General features: G+C 49.4%; 5 protein-coding genes across 5 annotated transcripts; 4 read left to right on the top strand and 1 right to left on the bottom strand.

Moving 5' to 3' along the window:
- Positions 1-1090: 1090 nt before the first annotated feature.
- On the top strand, positions 1091-2734 carry N7525_007868 (uncharacterized protein; the record flags this gene model as incomplete). The annotated part of the gene is made up of 1 exon (XM_002568283.1): positions 1091-2734. One exon carries the CDS (start codon positions 1091-1093, stop codon positions 2732-2734), a length of 1644 nt encoding a protein of 547 aa, XP_002568329.1.
- Positions 2735-3260: 526 nt separating this feature from the next.
- Positions 3261-3712, top strand: N7525_007867 (uncharacterized protein; the record flags this gene model as incomplete). The annotated part of the gene is made up of 2 exons (XM_002568282.1): positions 3261-3485; positions 3557-3712. The coding sequence occupies 2 exons, from the start codon at positions 3261-3263 to the stop codon at positions 3710-3712; spliced, it is 381 nt and encodes a 126-aa protein (XP_002568328.1).
- Positions 3713-6143: 2431 nt separating this feature from the next.
- Positions 6144-7358, top strand: N7525_007866 (uncharacterized protein; the record flags this gene model as incomplete). Its single annotated transcript, XM_061214232.1, has 1 exon — positions 6144-7358. The coding sequence occupies one exon, from the start codon at positions 6144-6146 to the stop codon at positions 7356-7358; it is 1215 nt and encodes a 404-aa protein (XP_061068663.1).
- A 253-nt stretch (positions 7359-7611) lies between these two features.
- Positions 7612-8128, bottom strand: N7525_007865 (uncharacterized protein; the record flags this gene model as incomplete). The annotated part of the gene is made up of 2 exons (XM_061214231.1): positions 7612-7990; positions 8043-8128. 2 exons carry the CDS (start codon positions 8126-8128, stop codon positions 7612-7614), a joined length of 465 nt encoding a protein of 154 aa, XP_061068662.1.
- A 656-nt stretch (positions 8129-8784) lies between these two features.
- Positions 8785-10627, top strand: N7525_007864 (MFS transporter; the record flags this gene model as incomplete). The annotated part of the gene is made up of 6 exons (XM_061214230.1): positions 8785-9014; positions 9067-9569; positions 9623-10151; positions 10217-10253; positions 10329-10398; positions 10467-10627. 6 exons carry the CDS (start codon positions 8785-8787, stop codon positions 10625-10627), a joined length of 1530 nt encoding a protein of 509 aa, XP_061068661.1.
- Positions 10628-12697: the final 2070 nt, after the last annotated feature.

Below are 12697 nucleotides of genomic sequence, written 5' to 3'. Positions count from 1 at the left end.
CATGGCACACACCACGGAACCTAAGAAACAAAATTGACTAGCGGACCCAAAAGTTGTGAAGAGCCTTGCGGTGGGATACGAACCCGTTGGGGAAGGTCTAGGAACTCTGGTCCAGGCACAAGATATTATTGGAAATGATCGTAGAAATGCGAATGGGATCCCGAGAATTACCCAGCCAATCATATCGTCGGGATGAACTTCGGGGCATATCTCGGGGATCCTACTGCAATCGGTCTCACCGGGAAGTACACTTGGAAGTCAGGTCCCGAGTGGGTCACTGCGAAGCTTAATAATTCATGTGTAAATACTTCCAAGGTCACTTTCAGGTCGAGTTAAAGGAAGTGTATCTTATGCGACTTGACAGATCAGCTGTTCCTCAAAAGAAGAAAGTCTCTGAACTCCGTTAGGGTTTCATCGTCCACTCGGGCACATTATCCGAGTCAAATACGGCATGCCGAACGTATTTCCAAGGGGTGGAAAGACCGACCAATGAGATCCACTCGGCTCGGGAGGTTATTCGGACCATCATCGGCGATACTATATGGCAAACTTAAGCCCCGGCACTCGTCCGAAACATGAATTGTTTGGTTCCGTGTATAAGTCTATACGAGGTCTAAGCGTGGCCCGATCTTGAAGCACGACAATGGACAAGGGAGAACAGAAATAACGAGCGAGAATTGGAGAATGTAGTGTTGTAGGATCTCCCAGTAATCTTGACGGGATGGAGTAGTAGCATCAACATGGAAAGAGGAAAGAAAACGGCTCCAGCGCTACGGAGTACTCCGTGAGAATTTTCACTTAGTTTTCGTCGTATCCACTTACTCCGTATTCCAACTCGTTCATTGATCAGCAGATTCTTCATTATGCTCTGTGTTGGCAACATAATCGATCATTACCTAGAATTACCCTTCCCCACCCTCCGTATAATCCCGCAGCCCCGGTTCCCATCAAATTCTGGAGTCCGGAGCATGACGCAAATCAGGCGACTCTCGAGAATGGACGCTTAAGAGACGGATAACTCCCGTTATATTCATTCTCTTCTGAACACATTCTCACCCCTTCACCCTTCACCCTCCACACTACATACAATATGAAGGCCACCAAAAATCCCCAGCCGGTATCGGCTTCCCATAACGAGAATGTTCCCTCACTTAACAATACCACAGTCCACGAGGCACACACAATAAAGGGTCTCATTGTCGGTGGAAAATACCGCGACGAACTTTCACAAGAGCAAAGCCAGCACTACGACAGCAGCTTATTGCAAGAGGTTGATGTCGACCTTCCCCTCACAGCCACCAAGCCGGTACAGCACGACGGCCAAGAATTCATCGTACTTGACTTCATAGAAGGAGACAAGCAGAACCCCTTCAACTGGAGTTCAGGCCGGAAGGCCTTCATCAGTGCTCAGCTTTGCTGCATGACACTTTTCATCGGTCTCGCCACGACAGCATACAGTTCCGGAATTTCAGGCATGGCAAAAGAACTGGGAACAACGGAGTTGATTGGAAAGCTTGGTCTATTCACCTTCAACTTTACCTGTGCACTGGCTCCTCTTTTCCTCGCCCCGTTCTGTGAACTGGCTGGTCGACGAGTGATCTATATCGGTGCCTATGTCTGCTTCTGTCTTATGTTCATCGGCCTCGCGCTAGGCAAGAACATTGCCACGATCCTAGTTTGTCGTGCCCTGCTGGGTCTCTTCGGTTGTGTTGGTACAATCCTTGTCGGTGGCACCTTTGGTGACATGTATACACCCGAACACCGCGCTATCCCTATGGCTTGCTTCTCCTTCATCGCTATCCTCGGTACAGTGGGTGCCCCCATCTACGCTGGCTTTATCGACCAGGCTCTCGGCTGGCGCTGGCTCGAGGGTATCCAGGGTTTGGCGAACATTCCCCTTGGTATCGTCATTGCCATTTGTCTGCCTGAAACTCGTGGCAGTGTTTGTCTTACCAAGCGTGCCAAGGCAATTCGCCAGGCCACCGGTGATGACCGTTTCGTGACCCACAACGATATCGAAGCGCCCGGAATCAAGCACATGTTGCACAACTCCTCCGTCAAGGCCGTGAAGATGCTCTTCAGTGAGCCCGTTGTTTTCGCCTTTGGTCTTTGGATCAGTTTTGCCTGGTTCCTGACCTTCCTCTTCCTTTCCGTCATCCCAATCACCTTCCAAGAAAAGCGTGGCTGGAACGAAGGAGTCGCTGGCCTTCCCTATATCTCCCTCTGCCTCGGAACCACCATCGGTTTCGGTCTCAACTTCTTCCAAATTAGAAAATACCAATCCCTCACCTCTGACCCGAACGCTGAGGTCGCACCCGAAGCTCGATTGTACGGTGCCCTGTGCGGCGCCGTCTGGCTGCCGATCGGACTGTTCCTCTACAGCTTCACCCAGTACGAGGGTCTCCCCTGGATCGGTCCCGTCATCGGTCTGGCACTCATCACTATCGGTATCTTCTTCATTTTCGAGTCCTGCTACAGTTATACTGCCGATTGTTATGGAGAACACTCTTCTTCTGCCATTGCTGGTCAAGGTTTCATGCGTAACACACTCGGTGCTGTGTCGCCTCTGTTTGCTTCTCAGTTCTTCCATAACATGGGCAGTCAGTACGCTGGATTGTTACTGGCATTGGTTGCGACTGTCTTGACTTTTATTCCCTTCGTCCTGTTCAAGTTTGGTCCTGCGCTGCGCGCCCGCTCCAGACTTGCCTCTGCTACTGTGAACGGCACCGACTAATTGTCTGGTTATTTCTGTGAAATTAGCATTTCAAGTCACATAGAATTGTATTTTTGCATGGAGCCAAAAGGTTCCCAGGCCTCCAGCCAGTTTGGGGGGAAAATGAAAGCCTTCATTATGAGTTATGGACAAATTTTGCAGAAGATCTAGAAACCGCCGTAGAATTTCTAAGATTGTGTACAATATAGCAATTTTCGTTGCCAACGGACTTGAGCCCAGTCTGTATACACTTCGACACTGATCCTTGGGGTGTCTAAATGGCCTGACAAAACAGGCAGCAACTGTCGGTGGCGGGATATGTGGAGTGACCAATAGGATAAGGGCGGCGAATGTCCTCCTGCAGAAACACCTGCAAATTCAGCAGGCGGTGTGTCCGACCGGTCCGCTCTCAAAAAATTTCCCACGACCACCTCCAACTTAACCATCTCCATACCACTTATTTTCCGTTCCAACTACACGGCCGTGATCCACCGAGTGAGCCATTTCTTAAAGATCTGGTGTTTAAATTCCCAACTACAATACAACAATGGCCGAAGATACCAGCGCAGCGTGGCCCATCGCCGATGAGGCCCTCGCCCAGAGCCTTCTCGATCTTGTGCAGCAAGCCGCTCACTACCGTCAGCTGAAGAAGGGCGCCAACGAGTGCACCAAGTCCCTTAACCGCGGAACCTCCGAGCTTGTCATCATGGCCGCCGATACCAGCCCTCTCGCTATCGTGCTTCACTTGCCTCTTTTGGCTGAGGACAAGAACGTGAGTCAAAGACCCTAGAGCCTATAGCCCAGGGCCCTATGGCGAGCATCCAGACTAACCATCCAAATTAGGTTCCCTACGTCTACGTTCCCAGCAAGATGGCTCTTGGCCGTGCCACCGGTGTCTCCCGCCCCGTCATTGCTGCCTCCATCACTACCAACGAGGCCAGTGACCTGACCGCTCAGATCCGCGCCATCAAGAACCAGGTCGAGCGTCTCATGATCTAAGATGTTGTCTTGGATATGGTTGGGAGGAGAACTGGAGTCCGAACAAGTGGTTTTGGAAATGGCTGTTAGCTTTGCCAGCGGATGTCTTCTGTGATATGAGGGCTTACTGCTGTCCAAGTGCGCAACTGGCTTGCTTTAGTTTTGGAAGCTAGGTTTTGCTTGCGTATATAGCCGGGACAATTCAAACACTTCGAACTTTGAACCGATATCGTAGTGAATCTTGTCAGACTATTGTAGAGAGATGTAGTCCCTAGCCATGTTGACAGATCATGTGGCTGCCATGTTTTTCCTCAGTCACAGTTAAGATAATACGTCCTTGGGTACGAGCCGGATGTTTTCGCTTCTAAAAACACTTTAGTTTCCAAATGCTGCCCGGGCGCCATCCACTGGTAAACGAGTACAGAGTATCTTTGACATGGTCATCTCGTTTCGGTGTGGAATATTCTACAGAGAACTCCAAGGGCTGCGTTCCTGCCTGTATACCTAGATAGCTATATGTACCGCTCTCCCTCTGCCACCGCTTTTTTGAAGTGATCGCACATATGCCACTGACGCACCTCGGCAGTCCGAAGCACATAGTAAATGCGATTAACTACAATCGTACGACTTCCTCATTTACCGAGTGCAATATTTACTTAAGCTATACGCTTAACCTTTCGCCTATTAGACGTGTTCTTTCTACCGTAGCTCCTAGTCGAAGATTATACCTAGTAGTGTAAGCGGTAGTTAAAAGTGTGATTGTTTTACCGTTTATAATCAATTAGCCTCAAAGCTATTCGCCCTTCTTCCGGGTAAGGTGAATAAGCTCTATTTTCTCTATAGCAAACTAGGACCTAGTTTGTCTGGCCTATGCTTTGATACGGCCCCGGGGATGTCTTCGGCCTAGATCTTAGTAATATTCTCCTCGGCTGACATAGCCCACTCGCTATCGAAAATAACTAGGTAGTCATCAATATGGGCCGAAGCGCCGCCGTGGAGAGTGATCCCTGAGTTGGAGAACGCGAATAGGATAGGCGAGAGGGGAGAGTACAACTGTAATCTGGACTAGGGGATGTCCTGCCATGTAGGTACCTAGGTAATTGGTGTTCTTCTTTTTGCAGATTTCTGAGACAATATCAAACATGATAAGTCCGATTTTTTTCTTATGCATCACCTCTTTTGTCCACATGTCTGCCAACTGATCGACGCTATCTCCTACCTAGGTAGGTAGTAGGTACATACTGGTAGATACAGTAGAATTCGGAAGCAGATTACCGCTCCCCATTTCTCGGCCCGTACCGTATTAGGTTAATCCAAAATGAACCCAGACGTGTATAGAATATACTCTCTATGCAAGGATTAAGAACGGGAATCGAGTAGGAGATCTCCGGCAAATTATCCACTTAGATCATATACTTCATAATTACCTACCTAGGTAGTTCACATGTGATGTGGAAATCCCGTCTACCTCGGATTGCCTCAAATTCTGCCAAGACCCTATACTACGCGAGATGGCTCGCTTCTTCGTAGATAGAACCACCTGGGCGCGCTGCTAGCGTGGCAAAGAACTACTTTTAGGGTTTAATTTCTTTTAGCCTAACAACCAAAAAATCAGTAGTTCTGTAAAATTCTGCACTCATGTAGCACCTTATGCGCAGTGGTGTAGCGGCCAGGGTTCAAAATCCCTTTTACTAGTTAATTAGGGGATCTTAATGCCGGAATGCCTTAATTGGCACCGCCCTCGACTCCGCTCTATACAGTGTATTATAAATCATTCATATAAACTGGATCCACCATCAATTGATGAAGTTTTCACTTGTGCATCCCATACAAATGTATTCATCTCCATCTTTGAAAAAAGTTTCATATCATTACAACCTTACAACGGCAGCAGAGACAGGGTACTTGGTTATTATGGCATATGCAATAGTAATTCAGGTATCTTAATTCTTTTTCTGCCGTTCTAAAGCCCGACATTCAGGCATATTCAGGCATCAACCCCACCCAAAAGCGGGTTTTGAACCCTGGCCGCTATACCGCTGCGTAACCGTAGTCACTCCAGACGCTACAAACCGGGGTACAGTTTTGGCCCCTGTACGGAGTAGGCTGTCCAATTCTCGTCAGCCTCTGTCAGCTTAGAGAATGAATGTCTGCTCGTTGCTCCTACTGTACCCTGACATTCATTTTCTTTTGTTCCTTTCTTTGACTCCTTGACCAAGCGCCAATACTCCTCGGGTCAGACCAGGCAAGGCATTTTGTTCCATTTCATATTCTCCTTGTACCTCCTACCTGCACATCCTTGCGTCGCAACCAGTCGCAACCGGAAGACGCCCGCTTTTCATGGTCGACTCGCTCTTCTACCAGCGTTGAAGCGATACCAGAAACGCTAGCATGAATCTTATTCGATCTACCTGCGATCGTTGCTACGCCGCCAAAACGCGGTGCACCAAGGATGCGTCGTCCAACCAGTGCCACAAGTGTGCACGGTCAGGCGCAGTCTGCAACTACAGTCCGCGCGGCCACTCTGGCCGTCCGCTCGGTCGCGGGACAGGCCAGTCAAACTCGCCCGGACAACGCCCCACCCCAGCCACGAGCAGTATGTCGCGAACCTTGCCCTTCTTCCTTGCCCTTGCATCACATGTACTTGACATGGGAAACTCACAAGCATGACACAGTTGACGAACCATTCATCACCCTGCCTCCGTCTGCCGATTGCAGCATAGACCTCTTCGGCAACCTCCACTCCGACGAGAACACTGCCGCCTACTTGTGGGGCCACCCGCCCTTGCTAGAAGACTACGGACAGTCCTATTTGCCCATCGATGAGGCGATACATAGTGGTACGCTTACGACACTAACCGCAAGCTCAAATGCTGCCACCGACTTGTTCTCGTCCTTGGGGGGCGACAGCCCCCACCGCTCCAGCAGCGGCACACACCATGACACCCCTTCCAGCAGCGGGGCGCCTTCTGCCGCCGCTTCAGTCAAGAGCGAGAGCCTGCACAGCCGGCTCGTAGTCACACACACCGAGCTCATCGCCTTGTCCGAGTCGCTCGCCGTGTCCTTCAGCATGACCGACGACATGGAGGTCATCTACAGGCTTAGCGCCGAGATGACCGAGATACTTCAGCGCCTCAAGGACAATGGACCATGCTACCCGCCGACGCCGATTGCCAAGTGCCACGGCATGACGTCTCTGCTCATACTGGGCTGCTACAGCTATCTCCTCGAGGCCTATGAATTTTCCATGGCGAAGCTGCGACACGAGCTGCGAGACACAGGTAGACCCACCGCGATGCTGCAGCAGCGACAGCAGCAGGCTGCGTCAACCGAAGAAGCCCCGCAAATCAATATTGGAGGCATCCGGCTGCAGGTATCGAGAAAGTCGGCCGCCGAAATCCACCTTCAGATCGTCTCCCAGACGGCCCAGAATCTCCGCGAATCGCTCCGGCAGTTCGTAACGCACACGGCAGCCCCACGTTCCTCCATGGACCTGGACACCGTCGACGACAGTCCGGCATCGAACCGTACCGGGGGCCGTGCCGGGGAGACGGGCCGCGGCGACACCATTGAAATTCTGACAACAATGGCCCAGCGGGAGTTGCGGCGACGAGAAGACGGCATTTTTCAATACATAAATGAGAGCGCCGCCAAGAGAACAAGTTGAGTGTGCAGTAACGATTCTACGGACGCGATATTTTGAACTTGTCATAACTTGAGGTATACTTGTTTCGGTAAGCATTCTTTTTTACCTAGGTACTTTGCGAGCCAGCCTTTGATGCAAGACGAACCTCGGCCTTGCCCCCGTTTCTGGCTTACTAAGAGCACGCATGCGTCCAGATATTTCTGCAATGGAGGAATGAATCATGATTTTCTAGGGTAGCTGCAGTGGTGTACAACTAAAAATTAAAACCAGCCTGCTAAGCTACGTGGGTTGTGTAGTGCAAGCGCTTTGCGAACTCGGCTTCGGCCGCGTTCAACAGCCGTTCCACCTCGAGCAAATTTATCAGCTCTTTCAAAAGCTCACGCATCTGAGACCGAAACGACTCACGACGGACCATGAGAGTATCGTGATCAAGAAGCGGACTAGAAGAAGAAAGCTGTGGCACCACCTCGTGGTATATGTCTTTATATAGCTGGAGAGCTGACGGCCAATCATCATATACAACAAGCGGTGGCCACTGACCGGCACCATCTTGCTCGATAAGGTTCAGCAGAACGTCGACGGCTTCGTTTTGGCCTCTCTGGGACCTCAGTGAATCGAGCCGGGCCCGGAAGCAGGTCTCTCTAGCGCTACGTCTGAGGGACTGCAGGTGTATATGGTGTTTCCAGACTTCTCGCAGAAGGAAACATAAGAGAGCCGCTGCCGGCAAAACGACGAAGTGCGTCTCTATCAGATGATGTGTTGTGATAGCCGCGTTCCGTAGTGGTAGCCATTGTTTGAGATTTTGACCAAAAGGTAATGAAGTAATGAATTAATAAATGAAGGCTGTTTGTGTATTGCAGGAGCAGAACTCGAAACCACAGAGTACGGCTACATGGGACGTAGTGTAGTATAATTAGTATAGTTGCTTTTGAGCCTGGATCCGTTTCCAGCCGACTCCAGGGCTGTCTAGGGCTGGCCAGAGCTGGCCACTATGCGGAGGGTTTGGTGGAGCCCAAGTTGATCTAGACTTTATGGGGAATATGGGCGGTTCGGAGTCCGGACCTCCAGGGCTGGATACTTACGGTCTTTTATTGCAAGGATAGGTACCTACCTACCTAGGTACCTAGGTACCTGGTATGTAGGTATATATGTAATCACGGAAATAATTCCATATTCCATTTGTCACAGGAGAGGCGATCATCGCGAAACCCGCTCTAGGTCTACCTAGGTAGTTAGCCAGATTCCAGCCCTGTGCTTTGTCAACCCTCCGAATGCATGAAAATAGGGGCGCGTCGGCTCATTTCCAATTTCTTTATTTAGGTCAAAAATAAAATGAACGATTCATCCGGCATTGCACGATTCTCGTTGCGTCTTCCCAGCGCTGTGATCTCTTTTGGGTGGCTACTACCATACTAGCCAAAATCGATCGACCAAATCTCGTGAAATCATGAAAGAGCAAAGCGAAGACAGCGAAATGCAGTCGCTGGACGACAACAGCAAGACCGCGATTCCGGATATGGCACCAGTAGACCCCAAAGCCCAGAGCCCATCGAGCACGGAAAAAGACAGTTACGAGGTCGGCTGGGAGGGTGAGGAGGATCCTCTATGCCCTCGTAGCTTCAGCACCTTGAAAAAATGGCGCATCACTCTGGCTATTTGTTTTGTCAGTCTGTGCATGTAAGTTACGCACGATCAAAGCAACTGGCCCAAGCTAACACAACATATTCAGGACATGTGCTAGTTCCGTCTACACCGCGACGTACCAACAGATGGAAGCAGAGCTGGGCAACTCAAGAATGGTGTCTATTCTTGGTCTTTCCCTTTTCGTTCTCGGTATCAGTTTCGGCCCTATGGCTCTTGGTCCCCTCAGCGAGTTTTACGGTCGGCGACCCATTTACGTCATTTCCTGGACGATCTATGTTATTTTCATTATACCACAGGCCGTCGCTAAGAACATTGGGGTGATTCTCGTTTTCCGTTTCCTCGACGGCTTCGCTGGCAGCGCTTTCCTCGCCGTGGCTGGAGGCACCATTCACGATCTCTTCGACAGGGCGCAACTACAACACCCGATTTCTATCTTCTCAGTATCACCATTTATCGGACCCAGTCTGGGTCCCCTGATTGGCGGTTTGATCTGTTCTTATCTCGATTGGAGATGGACGTACTACGTTTTAATCATTTGGTCTTTTGTTTTGTGGCTGGCAATCGTCTTCCTTGTTCCTGAGACATTTCGTAAGTTTATGGCCGGAATTCTTCACGTCCTGTTCCAAACTGACATGTGCTAGATCCGGTTCTATTACGAGACAAGGCGAGAAAGCTTCGAAAAGAGACAAACGACGAATCATGGTTTGCTCCTATAGAAAGAGCGCACCGGTCTGTTGCCCACGCAATTGGCAACTCCTTACTCCGACCGTTCCAGCTTCTCTTCCTTGAACCCATGTGTTTCTGCCTCTGCATATTTGCAGCACTCTTGCATGGTATTCTTTACTTATTTTTCGACGCTTTCCTGCTGGTCTTTGTCAACAATCATGGTTTCAACTTGTGGCAAGTCGGTCTATCCTTCCTAGGAATTGGTATTGGCATGATCCTGGCTATTTTCATGAATCCGGTTTGGAACAATGCGCGAAACCGTCTCATGCAAAAGAAAGAACAAGAGACGGGTATCCAAGGTGCTAGCGAGCCCGAGTTCCGGCTTCCTGCTGCTATGGTAGGCTCTCTGGTTGTGCCTGTTGGCATGTTCATGTTTGCATGGACAACATTCCCCTGGGTGCACTGGATTGCTCCTATCATAGGCTCTACCATATTTGGATTTGGGTAAGTACAAGTTCTCAAAGTGCAAGAGGAAAAGGTCAAAAGCTGACGTGGTGACACCAAACTAGGGCATTGCTGTTGTTTACCTCTATTTTCGGTTTTCTTGTAAGTTGTCTGAACCTCTACGCTTTTTTATTAAAATTGTCTTTTGGAAGGCACAACTGACAGAACTTGCATCAGGTTGACGCTTATCCAACGTACGCAGCGAGCGCCATGGCCGCAAATGGCTTCATCCGATGCATTTTTGCCGGTACGTATATGGAGGCAGTAAAATGCCATGACGTTGATTTTCAGCATAAAGCTAATCTGCAACTGCAGCCGTATTCCCGCTTTTCGGCGAGCACATGTTTGAAGGGTTAGGATATCAATGGGCGTCATCATTGTTGGCTTTTCTCACGGTTGCCATGATACCGTTTCCGTTCCTCTTTTTCCGCTATGGCAAACTTATTAGAGGCAAAAGTCGCTTCGCTAAGAAGTAGTTGCCTCTGGTTGAGCAAGTATATGCATGATGGCTAAATTTCGCCACTGATTTCATCCCCTCTTAGCTTTCGTTGATTAGCACATTTCTGGGCATAGATTTGGGCGGGCAGCCTGGGTGTGACTAGACAAAATACAAAATAACATTATTCTCGTTGGGAGGAATAACCATAACATTCGGCAAGGAGTCAAACTCCAGCTATTACCCTTTTTCGGAGCAAGGTGTTGGTTGGCGGAGTGGAAATAATTCGTCGCGGTGTAGAAATCGACCCCAGACCAACCAACGTGATTGCTCACTTGAATCTGCAAATTTGTACCTAGGTAACCCGTTGGCCCGCTAGACCCGCTGAATTCTTGTACCGACCTGATTTGGTCAAATAGAGAGGAGAAACAAGGGCATTCAACACGCCGTTAACAGAACCCGAATCGAGGGACTCGGGTGAGAAGCCGAGACCCTCGGGTTCACAGCTCTGGCACGACCTCGGGAGGTGCCCAGGTGGGCCCGGACCCGTGGACCCGCCGGTCCCCTCGTTTCGAGCATATCTATGAGCCGATTGAGGATCAACAAATTTCGTGCTTGTCGTAAATGTTCGTCTCTAGGCAATGAACGACCAGGTGTGGCTCAGATTGGCTTTGGTCTCATGTGTGGAGAATTCCATTCATGGACATGAGTAACTCCTATATTTGGCGCCCTGCTAAAAGCGATTCTTCCACCGCAAAGAGACTTGATTCAGGCTCCTTTGTCAGGGGCCTCAAAGGTACAGATAAAGGACAAAATGGCGGCTGGTGGAATGTGGTACACGGTTTAGGACCCCGGCGGCATCGAAATACCGGCATCTAGGTCCTAACGACAACCTCCTATTCTGATTTCCGGCAAGTCACAGTCGCTTTTTAATTAGAGACAAACATCCGAATAGGTACGACCATCACTTCCGCTTCTAACCATGGGGTATGGGGTAATGCGTTGTGCGGGGTAGGGTAGACCTACTCCTCGCCAATAGACACTAACCCCTGCCGATTCAGGCGACCCATTTACACCTAAGGGAAGTCACACCAGTACCCATGTACGGAGTACCAATTTATATATCTAGTTTTTCGTGTCCAATTGAACTGAGATTTATCAGACCATAACCTTGAGCAATAATTCACCACATGTACCGTTTATATCCCGTAACAAAGGCTAGTTACCTAGATAGATATATTACCATTATGAGTAGTTCAGGACCAATGTTGATCGGGACCAAGGCGGGGCTAATGGGGCGTGTGGATCTCCCGTGCTCCGCCCCGTTCCGCAAGCCAAAGCCAATGCATGTAAGCCCAGCTCTGGACCTCCAAAGGTTTTCTTACGTACATCTTACAGCTTAGGTCTGATAGTCTCTGATTCTCATGGGATCCAATGCGTGAGCTCAATAATCTAGATCAATTGATGTTGACTGGGCTTTCCCGGCAATTGGGGAAAGAATTGGCAGGTATGTATTGGATATAACTCAGGCAATATATATTTACGTGTAGGTAGGAAACACCCCAGGGCTGGTGTCTGACGGCTGCCTGGAAAAAAACAATTTATGTAATACAGGCGCATAAATAAGAGACATGAACCATGTTATTTGTTATCGTCTCTCACTACTCCTGTATATCCCTGGCTGACGCATGTGTCCATACATAGGACAACCTCGGGAAGTTGACTCGATTGGTCAACATTAGACATGAGCCCCGTTTTGGCTGACAACGTTGTATTGCCTCCATCCGAATTTTCTCTTCGGCATTAGGGTAGCTTCGAAGTCCCTGGACCCTCTGTTGTACTCGTTGAGAGTCATGGGGATATGTAATTGAGCTCCTGATGGTACGTGATATGCGAGGATTCGTGACGATTGTTCCTTAGACTGCGTCGTGAATGCTATACTTAGAGCGTCTATGTCGTTAATTGTATATTAATTACTTTCATACTCTGCACAATTCTGCGCTTTTCCCACAGAAAAGCGAGCTTTCCTCTTGCAGTTTCGGCCCCCTATGACTCGTGCATGCTTACATGCATGTTCAATTATATCGAAATAATCCTCACACATGCTGAT

The sequence above is a fragment of the Penicillium rubens genome (genome assembly GCF_028828025.1).
Source record: "Penicillium rubens strain IBT 27055 chromosome Unknown utg000003l_segment0_segment0, whole genome shotgun sequence".
NCBI classification, from domain to species: Eukaryota; Fungi; Ascomycota; class Eurotiomycetes; order Eurotiales; family Aspergillaceae; genus Penicillium; species Penicillium rubens.
The sequence above is the reverse complement of the archived record's forward strand: the minus strand, read 5'-3'. Positions and strand labels throughout refer to the sequence as shown.